The sequence below is a fragment of the Neomonachus schauinslandi genome, chromosome 3, assembly GCF_002201575.2.
Source record: "Neomonachus schauinslandi chromosome 3, ASM220157v2, whole genome shotgun sequence".
NCBI classification, from domain to species: Eukaryota; Metazoa; Chordata; class Mammalia; order Carnivora; family Phocidae; genus Neomonachus; species Neomonachus schauinslandi.
This window is the reverse complement of record NC_058405.1, coordinates 135,952,544-135,978,479: the sequence shown is the minus strand read 5'-3', so window position 1 is coordinate 135,978,479 and position 25,936 is coordinate 135,952,544. Positions and strand designations below refer to the sequence as shown.

At 38.8% G+C, this 25,936-nt stretch overlaps 1 protein-coding gene across 1 annotated transcript in view; it reads left to right on the top strand.

Moving 5' to 3' along the window:
• The first annotated feature begins 5,580 nt into the window (after nt 1-5,580).
• CHN1 (chimerin 1) overlaps nt 5,581-25,936 on the top strand; it is a 47,723-nt gene continuing 27,367 nt past the window's right edge. The window contains exon 1 of the mRNA XM_021703321.2: nt 5,581-6,251. Within this exon, the coding sequence (XP_021558996.1) occupies nt 6,000-6,251 (252 nt within the window). The 5' untranslated portion in view covers nt 5,581-5,999. The remainder of the gene's footprint in view (nt 6,252-25,936) is intronic.

The following is a 25,936-nucleotide window of genomic DNA, read 5'->3' as shown; positions in this document are numbered from 1 at the left end:
TGAAACATCAGCTGATAGCTTTATGGGGTTCCCTTGTATGTAACTATTTACTTCTCTCTTGCTGCTTTTAAAATTCTCTTTACCTTTAATCTTAAACATTTAAATGATTATTTGTCATGGTGTGGACATCCCTGGATTCATCTTGTTTGGAATTCTCTTTGCTTCCTGAACCTGGATGTCTATTTCCTTCCCCAGATTAGAGAAGTTTTCAGTCATCATTTGTTCAGATAAGTTTTCTGCCCCTGTATCTCTTCTTCTTCTGGGACCTCTATAATGCAAATGCTTGTTCACTTGATGTTGTCTGAGAGATCCCTTAACCTATCCTCCTTTTTATAAATTCTTTTTTTTTTTTTTTTCATTGTTCAGCTTGGGTACTTTCCACTAGCCTGTATTTCGGATTGCTGATCTCTTCTTCTCCATCTACTAATCAACTGGTGATTTCCTCTAGTGTAGTTTTCATTTTAGTTATTGTATTCTTCAACTCTGATTGATTCTTTTTAATATTTTCAGTCTCTTTTTGAAGTTCTCACTGAGTTCTTCCACTCTTCTCTCCAGTCCATGGGCATCTTTATGATCATTACTTAAACTTTTTATCAGGCATATTGCTTATCTCTGTTTCATTTAATTCTTTTTCTAATATTTTGTCCCATTCTTTCATTTGGAGCATATTTCTCTGTCTTCTCATTTTGCTTCACTTTCTGTGTTTGTTTCTATGAATTAGAACAGCTACTTCTAAGCTTGCAGGAATAGTCTTGTGTATGGTCATACCCTGTGTAGACTGTGTGTGCCTAGTGGCTGGCATGTGCTGGGGGTCCTGGAGTACTCCATGCTGGGGCTGCCCTCCTGGGATGGCTGGAACTGAAGAGGGCATGGGGTGGGGCAGCCCCAGAGCTGTCAGTGCAGAGTGCTCCCTGATAGGACAGCTGAAGCTGAAGTGGGTGTAAGCCAGGGGGTCCTGGGGCTCTCTGTGCAAAGGGCAACCTGGCAGTAGAGCTGAAGCCGAAGTGCATACAAGTGGGGGGGGGGGGGGGGGCCCTGGGGCTCTACATGCAGAGAGCACTCTGGCAGGACAGCTGAAGCTGAAGTGGGTGTAGTCTGGGGTGTCCTGGGGTGCTCAGCAAAGGAGGTGCCCTGGCGGGCGGCTGGAGCTAAAGGAGGTGGGAGCGAGGAGGTCCCAGAGCACTCTGCACTGGGGTTGCTCCAGTAGGTCATCTGGAGCTGAAGTAGTGTGGGCCTGGTGTGTTCCAGGGTGCTTTATGCTTGTGTCATCTTAGTAAGACAGCTGGAGCTAGAGCGAACGGTAACCGGGGGTGGCCTGGTATACGCTGTGCTGGAGCCACCTTGGTGGCACAGCTTGGTTTGGTGTGGGAGGCTCGAGGCTCATGAGATGGCAAGCCAGCTGTGCTCCTGTCTGGGCTATAAGGTGGAGGGGAACGTAAACCATGGCACTCACCAGCCCCTTCAACTTGGAGAGTTCCAGCAGCTACCCTGCCAGAGAGTTCCAGGGCTGGATCATATTGTAGTTGTTTTTTAATTTTTTAATTTTTAATTTTCATTTTTTTATTAGTTTGAGGTAGAATTTAGTGATTCATCAGTTGCATTTAACACCCAGTGCTCATGACTTCAAATGCCCTCCTTAATGCCCATCACCCAGTTACCCCATCCCCCCGTCCACCTCCCCTCTTGTTGTTTTGTTAAACTGTGGCCAGCTCATAGCCCCTCAGTACTATCCCTTCCCACTGCAGTTTGCAGTTTCAAGGGGAGCAGTTTCCTTCATTAGTCTGTCTGGCTGTTCTCTATGAAGTCTTTCTTTGGTTGTGCAGGAGCTGTTCAGTCAACCCTCAGTTCTTCAGGAGTGGTTCCTCTATAAATAGGTGTAGGTGTGCTATGTCCGTGGAGGACGTGCGTTCAGGGTCTTCCTCTGTTACCATCCTGGACCCCAAAAATCAAAGCTGTGTTCTTAATATCTGAATATTAATATTTTATAGAAATTGCAAAATTTTGCTAAACCTGAACCAAGTTTACCCAATAGTTAATGTAGTTACTCTTCATCTCTCCAAACCTCTGGGCCATGCCAGCTAGAACATTCCTTTATGGTGCTTTTCTGATGGAATGTTGACTTTACTTAGTTAACTGGAACATTGTGTTCATGAGTCTGTGGTATCACGATGATAGTCAAAGGAGGTGGCTGGCTGTGTGAGGTCCTTTCAGTTTCCTACAGAATACTCTTACTGTTAACGAGGTCTGACATACAATAATTAGATTTATTCCTTTGGCAGAAGTCTTGGTCCTATATTAAAAACCAGATATTTGTGGAAAAGGAAGTATAATCAGTCATTTGTACCTTAGCATGAATAAGTTGATAAGATCCTTCCCTGTAAGCAGGTTTTGAGGTGGGAAGGTGGACAGAACAAGGATTACTCAGAGTTTGAGCCTAGGGGGTTCAGACTGCCAGGACAGGATAAGCTAAGGATTGCAGAACAGTGATGCTTATGATGTGTCCTTAAAGCACCTGGTTACAGCTTGACCTGAAGCTTATACTGCTTAGGCCAGTGGCCTTGGGCCTTTTACATGTTTCACAGTCCCACTATCTTAACCCTGATCTTGGAAATAGAAGTCCTTAGATACAAGGAAAGGAGGGAAACTTCTACTTATTGATTACTGTCTGTGCCAGGAATAATGCAAAATGCTTCCCCTATATCTCATCTAATTCTATAATGTAAGTACTTTTATACACATAAGGAAACAAAGACTGGAAGAAATTAATAACTTGACCAGGACATGCCACAGCCAGTAGATGACAGGGTTAAGATCAGCACTTTTGTCTGGTTCTACGACCCCTGACCCTATTGAACTGCACTTGGTGAAAATGAGAGACTAGTTTCACATAAATTCAGTATTATTACTAGACAAACAACCAGCTAGAGGAGTAGTGGTGGAAATTTCTTTATTTGAAAAACAGCAAATGTGTTCCCTTCGAAGGTCACCTGTTTCCCCCTGCTGTTTCTTATTCCTCACACAACTGCCTCCTACTACACACACACCATTTTTGTAGTCCACTTCTCTATATTGTAGATGGTATGGACAGACGCAGACACCGAGAGGGTTGTAGAATCTGCCTGTTCTCCATTGTTTTTTCCAGGCTCGTCCCCCTCATTTACGTGAATGTACAAAAGTGCTATCAGTATCAAGGATGGCCAGAGTTAGTTACAGTCAAAATGAAAAACTGAATACTGTAGGCCTCTTTTCTTTCAACTATGAAGTGAGGATAAAATACACTTCATAGGCATCTTTCTGTGGATTTAATGGGATTCTGTATGTAAAGTGCTTATTAGCTAGGTGCCTGGAACATGGATATTTAATAATAAATGATAGCCATCATTAATAGATTCTGTAGCTATCTAAATATGGCCAGATAAATATAAGGATGAGTGGTATATATTTGTCTAGAACATCAGAACATTGATATTAGTTCTGAACTTTAGAATTAGCAGTTCTTATGACTTGAGAGCTACTGCACCAAAATTATGGCAGAAGCACATTATTGCAGGTTATTGAAGGCATCCTGCGACCAAAAAAACCCTAGCCCTTTGAGAGTAGCTAAGAACTTCATCCTGCGCCATTGTTTTCTACCTCCTGTTGCCCTAGGTAGCTGCCCAAATTGCAGTTAATCCAGTATGTCTCGATTAGGTACCAAAATTATTTGGGAAGAAGAGTGACCTTGCAGAGTTACAGTAGACTTGCCTCTCAAAGACAAAATGTGCACTTTGGCCCAGCCATGAATTTTCTCTACCATCAGTCTTTCTATGCGTTGGTTGAATTTAAGTTACTACAGCTGAAGAACTGGGGATGGTTTATAATAAAGGACCTTGATCCGAAATACTCAGGGGAGAAAAAAAAGCTGCTTTGAGTTACATGGGTGATTGTTTTCTTTAACATAGTAATGTAAACATTAAGCATTAAACATCGTAGAAAGAAAAAAATTTACTGTTCAATTTGGCTTTGGAATCTTTTCTAGTGTCTACTGAGAATTGGATAAACTTCACCTTCAGTTGTACATGACTAAAGAGTTGGTTGGCATTTATATTTTTAGTCATCACATGACAAACTAGGTCTAAACTGAAAAGTAATTTAGGTTAGGCAAGGAAAGTTCTTTCCATTGTATTTTCTCTTAGAACAGGAGCATTTTATTTTTTGGTCTTGATCACATAAGGGTATAAATTTGTGGGAATGAAATACCTATAGATGTAAATATTAACTTCTGCCTTTTATTAGAAAATTTTTTTTTCATAAGTTTAAGTAATCTCTACACCCAGCATGGGGCTCAAACTCACAACCCTGAGAACAAGAGTTGCATGCTCCTCCGATTAAACCAACCAGATGCCCTTAGAAATTTTTTTAAAAGAGTAAGACATTTTAAAAGAAGGGACTATATACTCAAGTAAATTAAAAAATTGGGGGATGTTTAGAAAATCAGTCATCAATATTTCTAATATCTAGCATGGTTTAAGAACAACTTCATGTCCCAATTAAACTAGAATCTGCATTGGGCACATACCCCCTATAGATTATGAAATCTGAGATCAGTTGTGTTCAGCAAATGGACTGAATTCATTTAAATATAGTTTTTGATTCTTTAAATATGGTAGTGTAACAACTGGAATCATAATGGGTTAAACTTAATTACTATAACATGAGGAAACAAATGGGAGACGTTTAGTGAACCAATATGGGAAAACTTGAGCTTCTTATAGCAGTTGAGCAAAAAGTATAGGTATTGCTCTTAAACGGAGCTGGATTTGTCTCTTACCCAGCACCCTTCCCACCTTTTTATATCAGCAAACAAATATAAGCAGTTACACGACATCTCCGACCTGTGTGCATGAGAAATTATTCCTAGCTGGCTCCCACTATGATCTGGCCTCAAGCTCTTTGAATTAAGAATGTTGAGACTAATAATCAAAATAAAGACCGGATCCATTTACTTACACATTCGCAACAAAATCCTCCTTATAGGGAGACAAAACTGACCACTGCAGGGTGTTAGCAGTGTTATATGCACACTCCTTGTTTTGCATGAAAATAGTGTGCTATCTAGTTAAACGTCTTTTCTTTTTACCAGCTTTTGCTCATCTTAAAAAAAATCGGGTTTTTGTTAGCTAACCTCAGCCCATAATGCACAAAGGAGGATATAGATTAGCCTTTCATAATTTACCAGGCAGTGATGGTAAATTCTTTTGAAACCTGATGCTGTATGTTAATCTTCCTTTGCTTTTAATAGGTAAAAGAAATATTCCATTTTGTAATAATGCATGACTCATTCATGGCTCATTGTCTTCCCACTGTTTTGTTTTTTTGTTTTTTTTTCCTTTTCCTTGAGCCAGCAAGAAAATCTTACATGAGAGGAGGGAGGAAAAGAGAGTTGAGGAATACAATACTTAAATACTGTTGCTCGATTCTCATTGGTTATCTCCTTTCTTACGGTGACCAGTCTAATCCAGCCTTCCTTGTCAAATCCCTTCCCTCCCCACCCTCCCTGCTAGGGGCTCCACAGGGTGTCTGCTGCTAGAAGCTGACTTGCAGGCAGTATGTAGGCATCTTTCATCCAGAATGGACAGTAATATATTGAATAGAGAAGGAAGCTTTTAGAAATGTATCATTTGTCCAAATTGCATGGCTTTTAAAAAGGGATAGAGAGATGCTGAATGTTTTGTATGTTAGCATCGACTCTTTATTTCTGTTCAGACTCTTGAGTTTTCAGAAGCTTAAATATAGAGCCCTTTAAAAAAAAAAAAAAAAAGAAGAAAGAAGAATTTTTCTGGTTAGTCAACCTCTTTTTAAGAAGTGCTTCATCATCCTCCTCCACCTCTCCGCGATGTTTCTCTGCAGCTCTCTGTAGATTAGGGTTCTGTGCTGGCTGGCAGAATGCTCATTTGTTAGCTGAATAGAGTTCACCGACATAGATCAGTATAGGTTTTATTTCTTTCCTGAATTCCAAAATGCCATCCAAAGAGTCTTGGTCGGGTAGGAAAGCTAATAGAGCTGCAGTTCACAAGTCAAAACCAGAGGGCCGTCAGCAAGATTTATTGATAGCAGCCTTGGGAATGAAACTGGGTTCTCAAAAGTCGTCTGTGACAATCTGGCAACCTCTGAAACTCTTTGCTTATTCGCAGTTGACATCACTTGTTAGAAGAGCAACTCTGAAAGAAAACGAGCAAATTCCAAAATATGAAAAGGTTCACAATTTCAAGGTAAGAATATTTGTTTTTAACCTTTTCTTAGAAGAGAGAAAATGCACATTGCTTGCAATATACAGTGTTAAAGGAATCTCTTTTGAGGTCTTTTAAAAACTACGATGACTGGACTAAAATGTGCTTGCTATTTAAAATCATGCTTAAAACATCTTCATTCCTTATTTAAGGAATAGCTGACTAAAGCTAATAGAATCCAACTCCATTTTATCTAATGCTGATTTAGTACTCTGCTTAATCAATAATACACTCAGTGGTAAAAGTCTGGACTGACATTTAAAAGGTCTCATTTAATAATGATTTTGGCATTATTTTTATTTGTGATGCAAATATATCTAACTACCTTTGTCGGATATTTCATGAGAGGATTAGATCTTATCTCCCTTCCTTCCTGGTAAAAAGCTTTGGATATAAGAGGCGTGTGTTATTGCATCTGGATTGAGCAGATGGTCTGCATTTCCCACGGTTTCTGTCTTTTCTCCTCTGTTAATGAATTGACCATGATGAAAGGAGGATGGCTACTCTGGGACTGTTACTGCTGATATAAGCAGCCTCTCTTTACTTTTTGAGTATTGCTTTCAGGGTGTGTGTGTGTGTGAGAGAGAGAGAGAGAGAGTTTAATTATCGTGTTAATGTGTTTTACCAACTATACTTTAATCATCTTTCGTCAAGATGATATGTGTGTTGATTCAAGTTGCCTGCATGCACAGCATGATACAAGGCCTTAGAGTTGGGTCCTTTGCATCTAACGGGGGAAACATGCAGTATGAGGCTGTACGTACAAACACCCAGGTACACTTAGTGGGTGCGCTGGCATTTCTAGTCCCTTCACAGGAGTTACCCAACTTGATGATCAAGTTTTCTGTCTTTAGAGGTCATCAGTTTTAATGTTAGAGGGCATATGGTTTCAAAAGATGATAGGCTGGAAACCCTGATCTTCCATTTATTCAGCATTTCTTCAGCAGATATATTCATTCAGAATGTACTAGGCTCTGTAGTAGAAAATCTCACTTCACATTTGCAATTCATCCTGATTTTTAACACTAGCATTTATTTTACTCAAATGCTCAATACCAAGCCCCGCAAATGCTCTACTTTTTTAGCGAGGAATAGATTCTTATAATCTTCAGATCATTTTGGGATAAAGGATAAATTCTAAACTGGACTATATAAAGATTGCTAATATTTCAAGGTAAACCAAATAGCATTTTCTTCTCCCTCTTTAAACATATTGTTAAGGATCTTACCTTTCAACTAGCATCTCTGATTTTAAATGAAATGGAGACCATTCAGTATGTGCATCCACTGGTCAACCACCTCTTCCATTTTTGAACCTAAACAGTATATGCAAGTTACTAGGCCTCAGTTTCTTCTTGTATGACAAATCAGTCTTACAGGATTTTTATCCTGTAAGAGAATGACCCCAAAGTATAAAGTTATATGCATGCTCGGTCGAAAAAATAGCCATTGAGGTTTCTAAGCAAGAAACTATGCATACTGTTTAGAAACGGCTGAGATTTAAAAATACGTCTCTAAAGATGTCCCCTCTGGTGTGTTCTGCAGGAACAGACTGACCTATTAAGGATGCCATTTTAGTGCTAAATCAAGTTCATTGATCAAAAGCAAATAGTCCATTCAGGGATTTACATAAACAAACATTCTTTTTGTTGTTGTTGTATCCTCCAGTAATTTTTCAATTTTAATTTAACACATGGTTTTAATGAGCAAATTTTGAACAGCCAGAAAGTGCTGACTCTGGGACCAATTGTGACCCTTCACTTGGTACCCAAACTGTTATAAAGATACTTGTGTTTTTAAAGGGGGGAGGGGCCACATTAAAAAGAAGTCTGCTTCCTTCACTGGAGTTAAACAATTAAAATCAAGTGGGCTGTATTTTTTTAAAAGTACTTATGCTCAGGAAAGAGCTCATATTAGAAAGCGAAGTTCTATTACATATTTTTTATAGTTACTAATAAGGTCAGAAGTCTCAGAATTTGACTCTTTCCATTGAAATTACCCTTTGTTATTTAAAAAATGTTTCTGTGGGGTGGCATTATAAAAATGAGAAAAGAAAGGTGGGAGGGGTAGTCACACTTGACTTCCGAGAACATCCCTCCCGCGCCCCCCAAAGAATTCAGACTTTGTGGCAGGAGCACTTCTCTCCCACACAGATGTTCACTTAGAAGGTCACTGCTTATGGTATGTAAGTATGTACAGCTCAGAGATTTATGGTGGGAAGAACTTGAGCATTTATATGATCGTAATCATTCATACGACCTTGCCCTTGACTGTTTTCTGTGTTGGTAAAGGTGGATTCTGCAATCCACAAGCCCACTCTCCAAAGCCTCATTTCAGTGTGGCTTTCTTTTTCGCTTCTTGAACTGCCTTGCTCTGTAACATTGCTCAGTGGCGTTGAGCAGTTGCCAGGTCGCATTTCAGAAGGAGAAGCTAAGAATACCTTATGCCTTCAGTGAAAGCACTCACCAAGCTGAGACCCCCCCCCCCCCCCAAAAAAAAAAATCGACTAGGCCTAACTCCAGACAGGTGTTTTGTTTTTGCGTTTTTTTTTTAAATAGAAAAAATTAAACAAAGCAGGAAGGCTTCCCATTTACTGTTATGTAACATGGCCTTTTAAATTTTTTCTATTGTTATTTATAAGGATTTGATAAAGAATCTATCCCAAGAAACAGTTGTCTCTCTTAGGGAGATAATCATTTAAAAAGTAAATGTACCACATCCTTTAAAACTGATTATAATTTGTCAACATAACTTAGAGCAAAAATAATTTTAACTCTTTCTGGGATGAACTTCTCACTTTAAGGACTGCCCCTGTGCTAACACAACAGAGGGACTCCAGCAGCAGTGATTATATCCTTACACCCTACATCTGAGGTTCTCTGGACGGACTGATAACAGAGACCCAGCCCTGGCCCTCAGGAGCTTGCTCATCATTTATATGACCTTGGGCAGACTGCTTGATCTTTAAACCACTGGTTCTACATCAGAAGAACTGAGTTCCTGGTAGGTGTTAGGTACTTGGTAACTGCTATTTTCCTTTTCTGAATCCATACCAAGGCTTTTTCTTGCCCAGGTACAGAGGTCATGATGCAATTGAGAACCCCGGCATGACTGTGGGGCTAAAGAAAGCTCTAGCTTCTTTCTTAGCTCCCAGGCAGAGTTAGACGTTATGTAAGAGCAGTTGCATTTCCATGCACCACAGAGTACAGTGAAATCCTCTGTGTGGCTCTTATTCGTTCCAGATTTAACTATTTGGTGTTTCATTTGGTATAATTTAGATAACTCTATAAAATCAAGATCCCATATAATGAAAACAACCACAGAAACCTGGCTACTTAAGCAAATTAATTTAAAGAAAAGAACATTAAGAATTACAGTGAGAGAATACTTTAAAATATGACTTTAAAGTAGTCTTGAAGTGGCAACTGGTTCATGTTAGAGTCTCAGATACTTGCATTCTGCCTATAAGTGAAAGATGTGACATATTAATAGATTTAATGTTGCCAAGATAATATGCAATGAATCCTGAAATGTGAACTGATACTGTAATTAGACTATCACATGAGCCTTGTAATATTTACTAAAATTACTGATTCAAGACCTACTGGGTTTAAACCGATGAGAGTGAACCCATCGATCCTGGTAGAGCAGACCTGCTGCCGTTTGATAAACGGGACGATCGAAATGGCCAGCTCTCCTGCTGAAGGTGGTCTTTCCTTTCCTCCGAAGGACACAGATCCAAGACCTGTGGTCCTCATTTGATTCCCATCTGAGAATAAACACAAAACGAACCAGCAAATAAAAATAGAGTTATTGTGAAGGGTGGAATTAAACTACATGATCTAGAAGTTATTTTGCAGCTCTAAAATTCTCTTGGGGCGGCTGGCTAGCTCAGTCGGTGGAGTGTGTGACTCTTGATCTCGGGGTTGTGAGTTCGAGCCCTCCAATGGGTGTAGAGACTGCTTCAGAATTAAAGTTCTCTCGGGGGTTTTTTTTTGGTTTTTTTAAGATTTTATTTATTTGACAGAGAGACACACAGGGAGAGAGGGAACACAGCAGGGGGAGTGGGAGAGGGAGAAGCAGGCTTCCTGCCGAGCAGATCCCAGGACCCCGAGATCATGACCTGAGCCAAAGGCAGTCGCTTAACCAACTGAGCCACCCAGGCGCCCCAGAATTAAAGTTCTCTTGATTACATTATATTGAGAAGCATTAGATTTGTTAAGGTAATTACTGTTTTCCACTGTTAAAACTTTATTAAGGCCCATATGAGGACCAGATACTAATGTTTATTTTTAAAAAGAATTAACCTATATATGAAGGAATATTTTTTTAAAACTAGTTATATCAACAGTCCGTGAACTATCATATTCGCCAAATGGGCTACCTGTGTATTCTCCCCACCAACCATCACAACACCACCATCCCCCACTTCTTTACTCATCTCCACTCTTCCTTCCCCTGTCCCTGTATTTAGTAAGGTGCAAATGTTCAAGAAACATCTGCTGAATGACTAAATGAGCATACAATATGACAGGAGGGACCTTTCTTTGTGGTGAGTGTTGTTATTTTGAAATCACTTCTCCCACAGCAGGAAATTTCAACATAAAAATAGGTTCTCCTAATGATTTTAAGACACATACTGTTACAATTTTTTAATCAAATTCATGTGAGTTTTTTAAATGCAGTAAAACTCACAATATCATATTGTCTTATATTTGACTGGAGAATCTGTGTTCACATTTTAAGTGTCAGAAATTTGAATATTGTTTTGAATTAATAGCATTATAAAAGAAGTTAAATGCAATATAACTAATGGAAAAGGCAACCTAGAATGTCTCATTATTAAACATTATTGCCCTTCCTGTGGGTAGGAGTATGGAGTGTCTGACAGACATTTTAAAGGAATAAATGTTTTCCTTCAAATAAAAAATTAAATTGAATTATATATATAATATTCTATTCTAATATATTCTTTATAGAGAGAAATATATACATACATATTTCTAGTTTATACAAATAATTTATATGTGTCTGTGTATATACACACAAAATTCCCAATTCTTAATGTGGGTCACTTGTAAGGGAAGATAAAAATAACAAAGCTCAGTGCAGAGCAGGGGTTTTTCCTCTCCTTAGGGCAGTCATGGAGGCAAAGTGGGAGATTGGATAAGATCATCTGTAAAATCCCTGTAGGCATTGTTTCTGTTGCTGTTTGGTACAGTACTTACCAGATGCTACAGAAGCCAAAAATAATGAACACATGCTACTCTGCTTTTTATCTCTGTCCCTAAAGGTGGTGAAGAGGACCACAAAAACTCATCATGCATTTCCATCCAGGCCTCTACATTGCCCCTCAGCATCATGACCCTCTCTCAGCCCTGTCTATCCTTTTTATGGTTTGTAATGTCTGCTGAGGAACTGGTTATGATGCCTCAAGTACAAAGAAGGTTACTGCCTGCCATTAATAATCCAAAAAGAAACATTTCACAAGCTTTGCCCAGGTTGCTTATACTTCTTTGTAGCCATTTTATGAGGTTAGAGAATTTAAAATGTTATACTTAACCCAAGAGAAACCCATGTTTTATGGATCAGAAGAATATTGTTAAAATGCACATACTACCCAAAATGATCTTCAGAGCCAATGCAATTCCTATCATAATCCCAATGGCATTCTTAACAGAAAAAGCAATCCTAAGATTCACATGGAACCACAAAAGACCAAAGCAGTCTTGAGCAAGAACAAAGCTGGAGGCATCCGTACTTTCTGATTTCAAAATACATTACAAAGCTACAGTAATCAAAACAGGATAGCACTGGCATAAAAACAGACATATAAACTAATGAAACAGAAAGCCCAGAAATAAATCCATGTGTCTTCAGTCAACTGATCTTCAATGAGGGTGCCAAGTACACTAAATAGAAACAGGATAGTTTCTTCAATAAATGATGTTGGGAAAACTGGATATCCATATGCCAAAAAAAAAAAGAGGAGGAGAAGAAATTGGTCCCTTATTTCACACCATATACAACAATCAACTCAAAATGGATTAAAGACTTAAATATAAGACCTGAAACCATAAAACTACTAGTAGAAAACAGGAAAAAACATTGGTGCGGGCAGTGAAAGCACAGGGAACCAAAACAAAAATAGACAAGTGGGATTGCATCAAACTAAAAAGCTTCTTCACAGCAAAGGAAATACTTGATGGAATGAAAATGCAACCTCTGGCATGGGAGAAGATATCTGCAAGCCATATATCTGATAAGGGGTTAGTATCCAAAATATATAAGGAACTCATACAACTCACTAGCAAAAAGCAACCTGATTTAAAAACAGGCAAAGGTGGGACGCCTGGGTGGCTCACTCGTTAAGCGTCTGCCTTCAGCTCAGGTCATGATCCCAGGGTCCTGGGATCGAGCCCTACATCGGGCTCTCTGCTCAGCAGAGAGCCTGCCCTCTCCCACTCCCCCTGCTTGTGTTCCCTCTCTTGCTGGGTCTCTTTCTGTCAAATAAATAAAAACAGGCAAAGGACCTGAGAATAGTCATTTCTCAAAAGATACACAAATGGCCAATAGGTCAGTGGAAAGATGCTCAACATCACAAATGATCAGGGAAATGCAAATCAAAACCACGATGTCACCTCACACCTGTTAGAATGGCTAGTATAAATAAGGCAAAAGATGGCCAGTGTTGGTGAGGATGTGGAGAAAGGAACCCCTGTACATTGTTGCTGTGAATTTAAATTGATATAGCCATTATGAAAAACAGTACGGAGGTTCCTCAAAAAATTAAAAACTACCGTATGATCCAGCAATAGGTTGCCTTTCCACTCTGCTGATTGTCTCCTTTGCTATGCAGAAGATTTATCATTAAATGTAGTCCCAATTGTCTATTTTTGCTTATGCTGTTTTAAAATTTGGAGAGATTTGGAAGTTTGTCTTTCTCACTAGGAGACTGTCAATAGTGCACTATTTGTTTTATTTAATTAAAAAGCAAATAAAAGAGAACCTCAGGCCAGCCTTGAAATTAAAATATAGGGTTGTCACTTTTTTTTTTGAGAGAGACAGTGCACGTACACGAGTGAGGGGAGGGGCAGAGGGAGGGAGAGAGAGAAATCCAAACAGGTTCCGTGCTCAGCACAGAGCCCAACATGGGACTCCCATTCATCTCATGAGCCTGAGATCATGACCTGAGCTGAAATCAAGAGTCAGACACCCAACTGACTGAGCCACTCAGGCGCCCCTAGGGTTGTCACTTTTAAACATCTGGGCTTTCTTACCAGAACCGATTCTGATTCTTATTCCCAACCAATATCCTAATGTGAGACCTTCTGACAAACAACTACATCTAACATTGTATTGATTATTTCTCGCATTTATAATCATCCTACTGATATGTTTTAGAAAATTTGATATCACCTCACACCTGTCAGGATGGCTAGAATCAATAAGATAAAAAACAAGTGTTGGCGAGGATGTGGAGGAAAAGGAACCCTTGTGCACTGTTTGTGGGAATGTAAATTGATGTAACCATATTGGTAAACACTATGGAGTTTCCTCAAAAGATTAAAAACAGAACTGCTGTACAATTCAGTATTTCCACTTCTAGGTACTTATCCAAAGAAAATGAAAACACTAATTCAGAAAGACCTATTCATCCCGTGATGCATGCAGCAACCTTTACAATAGCGAAGATACGGAAGCAACCTAAATATCTACCAAAAAATAGATGGCTAAAGAAGATGTGGGGTGTGTGTGTGTGTGTGTGTGTGTGTGTGTGTGAAATAGAATATTAGCCATAAAAAAATGAAATCTTGCCATTGGCAATAACATGGGTGAACCTAAAGGGTGTTATGCTAAGTTAGTCAGAGAAACACATACTATATGATTTCATTATATATGGAATTTAAAATCAAAACAGCTCTTTTCCATGGCACCTCAGAGGCAGTAGGCTGTTTTAGGATGAAGCTGAACTTTTCTTTCTCAGTTACTGGCTGCCAGAAACTCACTGAAGTGGATGATGAACGCAAACTCCATACCTTTTATGAGAAGCATATGGCCACAGAAATCGCTGCTGATGCTCTGGGTGAACAGGAAGAATCAGTGGCAATGACAAACAAGGCTTCCCCGTGAAGCAGGGTGTCTTGATCCATGGCTGTGCCCACCTGCTGCTGAGCAAGGACCGTTCCTGCTACAAACCGAGGAGGACTGGAGAAAGAGTGCAGATCTGTTTGGGGTTGCATTGTGGATGCCAATCTCAGTGTTCTCAACTTGGTCATTGTTTAAAAAAAAAAAAAAAGGATATTCCTGGACTCACTGATACTACCGTGCCTCGTCACCTGGGGTCCAAAAGAGCTAGCAGAATCCACAAACTTTTCAGTCTCTCGGAAGATGATGGTGTCCGCCAGTATGTTGTGAGAAAGCCCCTAAACAAAGAAGGTAAGAGACCTAGAACCAAAGCACCCACAATTCTGTGTCTTGTTACTGCATGTGTTCTACCACACAAATGTTGGCATACTGCTCTGAAGAAACGGCATACTAGGAAAAATAAGGAAGAGGCTACAGAACATGCTAAACTTGGCCAAGAGAATGAAGGAGGCCAAAGAAAAACTCGGGGAACAGATTGCCAAGAGACAGAGGCTGTCCTCTCGGAGGTAGAAAGCTCTAGTTCTGAGGCCAGTCAACAATGAGATTTTCTAAAAGTCACAAAGAAGATCAGACATCAAAAAATAAAAATAAAGTTAAAGCAAATGAACAAATGGAACTGAAGCAAACTCATACAGAGAACAAGCTGAGGATTGCTACAGGGTAGAGCAGTGGCGAGGATGAACAAAATAGGTAAAGGCAGGTAAGAGGTACAGTCTTCCAGGTATAAATGAGACATGGGGATGAACTGTGCCACATAGGAAATCTAGCCAATAGTCTTGTCACAATTTTGTATAGTGGCAGATGGCAACTAGACTTAAGGTGGCGACCATGTTTTAATATATACAAATACCGAATCACTATGTTGTATACCTAAAACTAATACAACATCGTATGTTGGTTATTCTTCAATTTAAAAATAAATGCCATCTCCAAAATTTATCTCAAAGTAGAGAATCGGCCTGGCATGTGACTCCCATTGCAATAACAAGATAAGGATATAAACCCATAGGAAGAACACCCCTTCCACATAATAAGTCACCTCTACCACAGTTCTTTTAATACTTTATGTGTCCACATAATAATCGCACCTTCAAGGATGAGTTTTTCACACGTTTGGGACACACTGGTATGTTAAAGGCAATTTTTTGTAGTCACTTGTATCATATATCCCTACTCAATTGAGTCTTAATTGTATTAATTGCTTATTTTGTAATCTAATAGCATATCTATTGTAATATTTTAGATCTCTAATTTTTAAACCTTGTTTAATTCACAAATTACACTGTCCTACTTCATCTTCTTTGTGACCTACCATGTCACCATTCCTTGGAGGAAAGTCTTTCTTAGGAGTGAAGTTTATCATGGCTTTAGTAAGATAGTGAAAGCATATGACTGAAGAATATGTACATAACCTCTTACCCAGTTACTGTCCATATTGCCAAGTTCGCTATATCTCAGTACACTTACAGTCAGCATTAGGCAGCATTCATTATTCTTATGTAATAGTACATTATACAAAAATATAATTGCCTTCATTAAAGAACCCAAGGGACAGAGAGTAGAGATACAGGCATAAGTGGAATATAGGTCTAGGAAAAAAAAATTTTTAAGTGAAGAGAATACACAAAAATATTGATTTTTCTACACAAAAATATTGATTTTTCTTTCTTAAATATTTTATCAAGTACTGCTAGCATCTGAGAGACCACTACAAAATTTTTTTCTAATAAAGCTCATACCAGTAGTGTTTTTGTTTTTTCAGGTTTTTTAACCCCTCTTCTTAAATTATCTTAACATTCTTCTGGTTGCAAAATAGGGAAAGCTAGAAAGGAAAGGGGAAATAGCCCAGTGATGTTACACTTCTAAGGAACATCATCAACTACTCATTTAAAAAATATTTTTATATTATTTGGGGAGCAAAAATAGAGCTGGGTGCATTTTTTAAGTATTATGCAAAAAAAGTATTAAAACAAAAAAATATATTCATTTTTAGGTCATGGATGTCTGACGACTCTTGTATTAGGTGATATCCTTCAGTCTGTTGTATGAGAAATGACATGTTTTGGCTAGTTATGTGAATGGATTTGCCCAAATCAGTCCCAGCATGTTCACTCTTTCCCATTTATAGAACTCCCTTTGTCTGGAGCTCTAGCCTTATATGTGCCACACCCAGATCACTGCTCGTGGCTCTGCCTAATGAGCTTGCATAGTACCCATGTTCATAAAGAAAAGGTCCATCTCTAGGAAGCATGCGATTTTGTTTTGATGGTCGCTAGTATAGTTCATTACTCCACATTTGAACCACATTGCTTCAGTGTGTCTTTTTAAAACTCTCTTTGGAACCCATGATTGATATTTACCATTTGATGGAACAGTTGAAGACTTTCCATCGCAAGTGTCAGAAAGCCCAGCTCATGCTAGCTAAGGTAAAAAGGGGACTTATTGGCTCACATAGGAAAAGTCTGCCAGTGGTTGGTATCCTTTGCCTAAGGGGCTTAAAATGGCACCAGAACCCTATCTTCTAGCTCTGTCTTCATTTGCAGCCTTCCTCTGGGTGACAAGATGGCCTGCAGAGGCTCCAGCCTAAATAGTCTCTGATTCTGGTCAGCTCAAAATGAGACTGAACAAAAAAGTCTGGGCCTGGCATGCATTTGCCCAATTATCTTATATGCCCATCTCTGAACCAGTAACTCAACTCCTAGGCAGGAGAATGGAATGTGCTGTTTGGCTTAGAGCAAGGTCATATACTCTCTCCTGGAACTGGGGATGGGGTCAGTTCCATAAAATTCATATGAATTGAAAATTGGTACCCAAAGAGAAGACATTTATTCTGTGTAGCTAAAAAAATAAATGCCCACAATATTAAATGACAAAATGATGTCACTAATTCAAGATCCTAGTATACAACCTACTGAATACAACAGTATCAATGTAACACTTTTCTAGGAGAGACATGTTCATAGAGCATGATGACATAAGAATCCTCAAGAAGTTCAGCCTCTATAAGGGATACTGAGAATTACTGATTAATTTTGCACATGTAGAAACTAAAGCCCAGAAGTCCCAGATTCAAGCTCACCTGAAAGATCAGTTTTAGAAATAAGAATATAATCTGAACTTCCACTTCTAGCCATGATGGAGGAACTAGATTTACCTTCCCATCTTAAACAATTAACCAGAAAAAAATATATATAAAACCACACTCAGATATTGAACAGGTAGTACAGTACTGTGATACCTGGAAAAAAGGAATACAATAAGAGGAGTCTTAAGATTGTTTTCATTTACTGCTTGGAGGCAGGTTCTTGGCCACAACACATGGAGGGAGAATCTAAAGAGAATCCATTGGTCTAGCTGAGTTGAAGACATAGATTGGAGTTTGATGAGGCAAAGCAGCTAAAATTTGTAGGGCAGTGTCCCTGTGGGGACGGAGCTGTACACAGAGCTCTGGGGATGTGCACAGTGGTCTTCTTGACTCTTAGAGCAAGTACTTATCTATGTATGCACGAATGGAGCCTATTAAAAAAAAAAAGCACACACACCAGAAAGCAATAGGCTGAACAATTACTGAAATTCACTCAGGGTTGAGAATAGTTTTTGCCCTCCAGTAGGAGTAGAAAAATGTGATAATATATTGAGGCATTGTTTAAAAGTCCTCAAAAGGATATCATCTTGGTAGCATGACTAAATTAGCCATAGACTAAAGGCTGCAGTGAGGAAAGAAATTGAAGCTATTTGAAATAACCTAAGTGGAATCTCTAGAGATTGAAAATATATCTGAAATGGGGGCACCTGGCTGGGTCAGTCAGTGGAGCATGCAACTCTTGATCTCAGGATTGTGAGCCCCATGTTGGGTGTAGAGATTATTTAAAAATAAAATCTTTAAAATCTTAAAAAGTAATGAAAAATACATTGCGTAATATTAACAGCATATTAGGCATCAAAGAAGGAAAGATTTCTATAGAAAACATCCAAAATGAAGGGCAGAAAGGTTAAAAAAAAAAAAATTAACATAGCATCAGTGACCAGTGGGGGACCGTATCAAGCAATATAGCTTAAAAGTGTAATTGGAGTCAGAAGGAGCAATGGTGAGGGGCCAGGGAACAGTACAATTATTTGAAGATCTAATGATCCAAAAATTTGTAATTTTGATGAAAACCCACAGATCCAAGAAGTATAATGAGCTACAAATAGAAAAAAAATATATATATATATATGAAGAAAACCCCATGGCATATCATAATCAAATGGCTAAAAGCCAGTACTAAAGAGAAAATCTTAGGAGTAGCCAGAGAGGAGAAAACCAGGTTATGGGAAAGAAATATTTTATTCCTAAAGTACTTTACCTCAGCCTGGAAGGAAGCTGTTCATCCCTCACATATGACATCAGAATGTGTAGAGGACATATTTAGGATCCAGAAATTAAACATCTATCGGTTTCTCTTGAATTTTATTTTCATATTCCAGCTTCGGAATGTGTTTATAATTTTATGGCTTTATAGGATCTTAAATGTGCACACTCATGCACAGAAACACAATGTACATTTTTTTTTAAAAGAGGAGAATTGATTTTTACAGCTTTATTAACATCTATAAAGTTTATTTCAGTGTAAGGAAAATATGTCAAAGGAAGAAACAAATTATTTTTCTTTGTCACTGGTACACTCACACATTGTAGAAAGTTTTTAAAAGGCAGAGGGGGAGAAGGGGAAGAGAATACATTTTACATAGAGATGAAAAATACAACAGAGTTCTCATCAGAAACTATGCAAGACAACAGAGTGACATCTTCAAAGTACTCAATGACAACTAAAAAAAAGCCTTTCAAAAATGAAGACAAAAAGTTTTTTTTTTAAACAAAAAAAAGCTGAGTGAATTCATCACCAGGAGACCTATACTACAAGAATGTTAAAGGAAGGGCGCCTGGGTGGCTCAGTCGTTAAGCGTCTGCCTTCGGCTCAGGTCATGATCCCAGGGTCCTGGGATCGAGTCCCACTTCGGGCTCCCTGCTCGGCGGGAAGCCTGCTTCTCCCTCTCCCACTCCCCCTGCTTGTGTTCCTGCTCTCGCTATCTCTCTGTCAAATAAATAAATAAAATCTTTAAAAAAAAAAAAAGAATGTTAAAGGAAGTTCTTCAGACAAAAGGAAAATAATACCAGATGGAAATTTAGATCTATACAAAAGAATAAAGAATGCCAGAAATGGTAAACATGTGGATAAGTCTAAAAGATGTTTTTTTCTGGGCGCCTGGGTGGCTCAGTAGTTAAGCGTCTGCCTTCAGCTCAGGCCATGATCCCAGGGTCCTGGGATCCCAGCTCAGCGGGAAGCCTGCTTCTCCCTCTCCCATTTCCCCTGCTTGTGTTCCCTCTCTTGCTGTGTCTCTCTCTGTCAAATAAATAAATAAATAAATCTTAAAAAAAAAAAGCTTTTTTCTTTCATTGTAGTGAATATTTAACTGACTAAAGCAAAAAAATAGTAATATTACATAGTTTATACAAGTACATGACAACGTTAGCATAATGTACAGGGTGAAGGAAGCATACTGTCATAAGATTCTTACACTATACATGAAGTGGTATAGTTATAAGCTAATAGACAAAAGGGATTCATAAAAATATGCAACTTATTCAAAAGTATGGAAGAAGAGAGAAAAAGGAACAAAAGAGCAAACAAAGTATATAGAAAACAAAACCAAGATGATAGATTTTAAACCCAATCGTATTGATAGTTACCTTAAATGGAAACGACCCAAACACTCCACTAAAGGGCAAAGGTTGTCAGATTGGATAAAAAAGCAAGATCCAACTATATGCTATCCACAGAAACCCACTTTAAATATAAAGACCCAGAGAAGTCCAAAGAAAAAGATATGCCATGGAGACAATAATTCAAAGAAAATAGAAAAATAGACTGGCTATATATATATATATAAAAAATATAGTGGTTTTCAGAACAAGGAATATTAATGGGAGTAGCGAAGGTAAAATTCATCAAGAGAACATAATTTAAAATTTATATTCACCTAATAACAGAGGTTCAAAATACATAAAGCAACAACTAAAAAGTGAAATAGATCTGTAATTGTTGATGGAGATTTCCACACTTGTTTCTCAGTGACAGAACGGACAAATAGAACATTAATAATGAGATGGAAGACTTGAACAATAGTGTCAACCAGTTTGGCCTAATTGATATTTATAGAAGTATTCTACTCAGCAACAGAACGCATGTACTATTCAAGTGAACATGGAACATTAACCAAGATAGACAGTATTCTGGCCCAGAAAACAAGTGTCAGTAAATGTAAATGGACTGAAATCATACAAAGCATATCCTTGTACCACAACAGAATTAAATTCAAAATAACACATGCCTGAAAAATTTCCCACACATTTAGAAATTAAACAACTTACTGCTAAATAACTTGTGGATTAAAGAAGACATTAGAAAATACTTTGAACTGAATAAAAAGAAAACTACCAACATATCAAAATTTGTGGAATACAGCTAAAATAGTGCTTATGGTGAAATCTTTACCATTAAATGCTTATTTTAGGAAAGAAAGTCTTAATGAGTACTAGAAAAAGATGTAATTAAACCAAGTAATGGAAGGAAATATTAAAGATAAGAGCAGTAATCAGTGAAATAGAAGAAAGTAGAGAAAATCTGAATCTCTTTCACTAGAGCTTTAAAAAGGGTTTTAGCTACGTAGTTTAATAATTTCTTGTGCATTTTATTCTAACCTTTTTTCTGGTATATTTTAGAAACACTTCCATTCATAATGTACGCTAACAGTAAACTTCAGATGACATTCTGACAACTAAGCCAAAGAGAAATTGAAACCTGGTTATGTGGAACTATACATTAGTACAATATTGGCTTCAAGGAATTGTGGATCATAAGATTATGTGGATTGGTCTGAGGGTTGTCTCTTGGTATTCAGTTTACCTGGCTATAATGTGTGTATAGAGATTATCTGTCAATCAGCTATGGATTGTACAGTGGTTTTTATTGCACATCCAAGTATGATTCATTCATTTTCCTATCATACCTTCATAACACAACTTTAGGAGATTGATATTTTGAAGTACTGATTCACTGTGTTGATTTTTTATGACTGATACTTGAATGCAAACTTATTAATCCAAGTAATAAAACTAAACTTTCAACATGAAGTGTTTTAGGTTATGGCATTTGACAGTGTTAAACTTTAACCATGATTCATTTTAAAGGTAAAGTTCTCATTAAAGCTCCTATGGGGGGGAGAGGGGGGAAGAAATTTGCTTCTGAAACTTAAAGAAGTCTAAACATTAAAATCATGGGTTTTCTAATACTTTAAACACTCATATTTTGAAACAAAGTATTTTTAAATTACTGGTTTTATTTATTTTTTCATATCTATTTTTATATTATTTACTATACAGTCTGTACCTTGTAACTTAATAAAAGTAAATAAATAAATGGAATCCCTGGAAAACTTTGCTGTTTCAAAGTTCTTGAACTTTGAAACTACTGCCTGATTCCTAGGTTTCAAATTGATGGCTCTGTGTCAGGAGCTACTCTGGCAGCTGAGAACAGAACACAGACCCAAGAAACTGCGTGTGTGTGTTCTAGCATGAATATGGTTGTGTGTGATTCTAAGTTCACTTGGTCTACACCACAGTTAACTCAGCTGTAGTTTTAGAGATATTTCTCCCTCACTGAGATAGTGTTCATTTGGGAGGTGGGGTAGAGAAAGGTGGATCATGAAGCAAGCCATAAAGAAGTGTAAACTCTCTGAATAAGGCCTGCATAGAATTGAAGGAAATAGACTGTATGAGTGTGGAATTGGTAAGAATCCCTTATTTGTCTGTACATGTTTACTTAAGGTGTCATTTTATATACCAATGAATAAAAACCATTTTTATAATATTTTGTATGTGGAAGAACTACCTTATTATATTGCCCTAATAGTTGCCCTACTAATTAAGACTAGTATTCAAGTCTGACAGTTATTAAACCAGCGTTTTCCTACTGTTATCTTTCATATTCAAGGAGACATCATTTATTAATGGTCTGGCCAATGTAGGTCTTGCAGACTTCTGTGGTATCTCACAGTTTTTTCATTTTTGAAACCTTAGGTCACTGATTTTCTGTCATTTGTCATCCTCTCCAAAATGGTACTTCTGACTGTGTTAACTATTGTGAGGTTAAGTGTAGCCTCACAGAGCTCCCGCGAGCCTTCCCCTGTACCGTCCTCCTCTATAGCAGCGAGCTGGAGAAGCTGTTCACAGTTGGGCCCCTTCCCCCGTGGTCCCAGGCCTCCATGCAGTGCCCCCATTCAGCCTGCTGGGGGCACCACATGGGGCGACAGGTGTGCCCCTCCTTCAGTTCCAGGCACTATTTCTGCAAGTGTTTTGTGCACTCCTTCCACCTTCCCTGCTGTGGGCACTACAGTACACATTCCTTCCATCAGGACAAGAAGCGTAGGCACGGCTAACGTGAGGTCAGTGCTGGGGCCTTAACCGTAGCCAAGCCTCACTGTTAGAGATCTTCAAGAATTTTGAAGCCACTAGCCGAGTCATTTTGACTAGATTTAACTAATAAAAGGACAAGACGGTATTGCCTTGATACTAAAGATACTATTTTGAGTACCTACTCCCTACTGCTTTTTGTAGGGAACCCCTACACAATTTTATATATTTGTTGTTGCTAATGATCATAGCCAACATTATGCATTCTTTGCTCATGACTTAATAGTATAAATCAAAATACATTAACTGAGGTGGCAAATCAGGCCCAAAATTCTAAATTTCAAATATTTGGGATCGCAATTAAGGCATCTTGGTGAGACTAAAATTGTTACATAAGAGTACATTCTGGTTGCCCGAAAGATAAAAATGGGGAGGAAAAAGGAGCAAAAACCTTTCCTGCCCAGCTGCCTCTCTACCTACATTGCTTTTCGTTTTGATTTGGATCATCACCAGTACCAGGCTGCAGAGCTGACTCACCAGAGCCTCCCAAATGTCAGTCCTCTTCCCCCAAAGCAAAATTTCATTTCCCCAAATGTGTGTCCGTGTGCGTGTGCGTGTGTGTTTTAAGTAGGCTCCATGCTGGGCGTGGAGCCCAACACGGGGCTTGAACTCACAACCCTGAGGTCAAGACCTGAGCTGAGATCAAGAGGCAAATGCTTATCTGACTGAGCCCCCCAGGCGCCCCTCCCCGAATGTTTTTATCGCCTCCAGTGTAGTTTACATTTGCAGCAGGCTTTGCAGGCATGCTCCTTGGCTGTTTGCATTCATGCTTATTTCTAGAGGGAGTGTTATGGCTTGGAAGGGACAATGAGGATAGGCTGAAATTTTCTTTCTCTTCCCAACGCATAGATTTATTTTCCTCTCCTTTTATTACTGACATTCAAACTGAAGATGGGAATGTCAGAAGCATGATGAGAAGATGTTCTGGCTTTCTTACAGAAGCCAGGGTTTGGGGCGATATCACAGTAGGCCAGTGACGAAGAGCTTCAGTGTTTACCCAGGTCAGTGCCCGGGAGACATGTGGCCCTCAGCCTTTGCCACAAGGGCCCCTCACTAACCCATTCACTTCCCTCCCTGTGTGTCCTCAGCCTGGTTCTGACCAGCGCCTTCTCTGTGATAGACTTTTGGGATCCGTTAAGTAACTCAGTCTTTCATCTCTGTTCCTCAGTGATGTCCGTGATGTTAACATGAAGGGAGTTGTTCACAGGTGGAAAGCAATCTCAAATGTCATGGTAATAAAGTCTTCTTTCCAGTTGTAAAAAAGGACCTTAAAACTAGTTGCAGTGCCCTTTGTTCATGAAGGTATAATTCATGCTGTGTACTCTGTCGCTTTCATTTGTCAAGATGTACCAGAGGTTTGGAGGTGGCCTAGAAAAAAACCTGTGGCCAGTTTACAAGGTTGCTTTTCTCAGGACCATCCTTGACCTCCCTGATAATGTTACACACTGAAGCTGCTTGCTCTCTTGGATTATCTTACCAAAACACCCTCCCCAAAGGGATCCCTTTTTTGGGGGGTGGGGGAAGGGTAAATTGATCAAGTGATTTGTTCAGATAAACTCTAAGAAGAAATAGTGCTGGTCAGTTTCCCACCTTATAAAGCCAGCATAGGTCACTAAGGTCACACAGTAAACAGCAGAAACAGACTGTAAGAAACACTAACTAAAGATTAGTGGATGTCATAGAATTAAGTAAGATACTACTAACACCTCATTCATCTGAAGACCACTGTCCCCACTACCCATCAGCCTCAACTATAAGAAACACAGACAAGAAGCCAGAAGTTTGTGTTTTTCTTTTAAAAGGCCTTCAAAAGGAATATAGATGACATATGTTCTTGATTTACATCCAGTGCTAGCAAGTTCTCTGAGATGACCTCATCTGGATCTAAGAATCAGTGAGTGGGAAAAGGGACAAGGGGGTACGGAAGAAGGACAAAGAGCTGACATGACAGCCTTGGAGAGTAAGAAACAGGAAAAGTAAAACACAAACTTTTGAAAACATAAAAAATCTGGACCCATTTAGAATTAAAATCCTATGGAAAATGTCACTAATGATTTTCCGCCAGTTGTTTTTGTTGTAAAGACATCAGTAATTCTGAACCCCAAATGCTGACCAGCGGCTGCTCCCTAAGAAGGTCTCTACTATGTTATAGGGCATTCCAGGCAAAAGTTGCCATCTGTTATAATGTGGGGCCTCAGGCCAAGCCCTGGACCCCTTGAGAACTGCTCCAAGCCTGTTGTCTTCCACATTCCACCCCAGAATCCTAAGCAGAAAAATTCCCTAAAGTGCAACTTTTGACCTTTTAGTTATTATATTTTGAATGCGCATTACATTCTGATTTAGTCATTTTTAAGACAGGTACTCAGAATATACCCATATCTATTAAACAGAATGATCTGCGGGTATCCATGCCCTAGAGCTTTGTGTGCAGGAACAGCACCCTATTTCCATCGTGCTGGAAGGAACAGCTCTCCAGTTGTCCTGCTTGAAGTTGCATGATTTATGTGATTAATTTTTAAAGATATCTTTTTCTGAATTGGTAAAATATATGATATAAACAATCACGGATTATGTAAAACTGCACATAAAATAAAACATTCAGATAAAGCACTTTTATAAAGTATTTGTTGGGGCACCTGGATGGCTCAGTTGGTTAAACAACTGCCTTCGGCTCAGGTCATGATCCCAGAGTTCTGGGATCGAGTCCCGCATCAGGCTCCCGGCTCATCAGGAAGCCTGCTTCTCCCTCTGACCCTCTCCCCTGTCATGCTGTTTCTCTCTCTCTCTCTCTCTCTCAAATAAATAAAATCTTAAATAAATAAAAATAAAAAAGTATTTACTTTTTCTTTAATGCACTTGACATTTATTGTGTGACTTTAGTGTCATCCCAGAAAGAAACTTGCTTTCACGTCCAGCATCCCTTCTCTGAATCTCTGGCCAGTTCCAGTTCCTATCCCCCCCTTTCCCGCAAACTCCTCATTTGCTTAGTACCTGAACTTCCATCGTA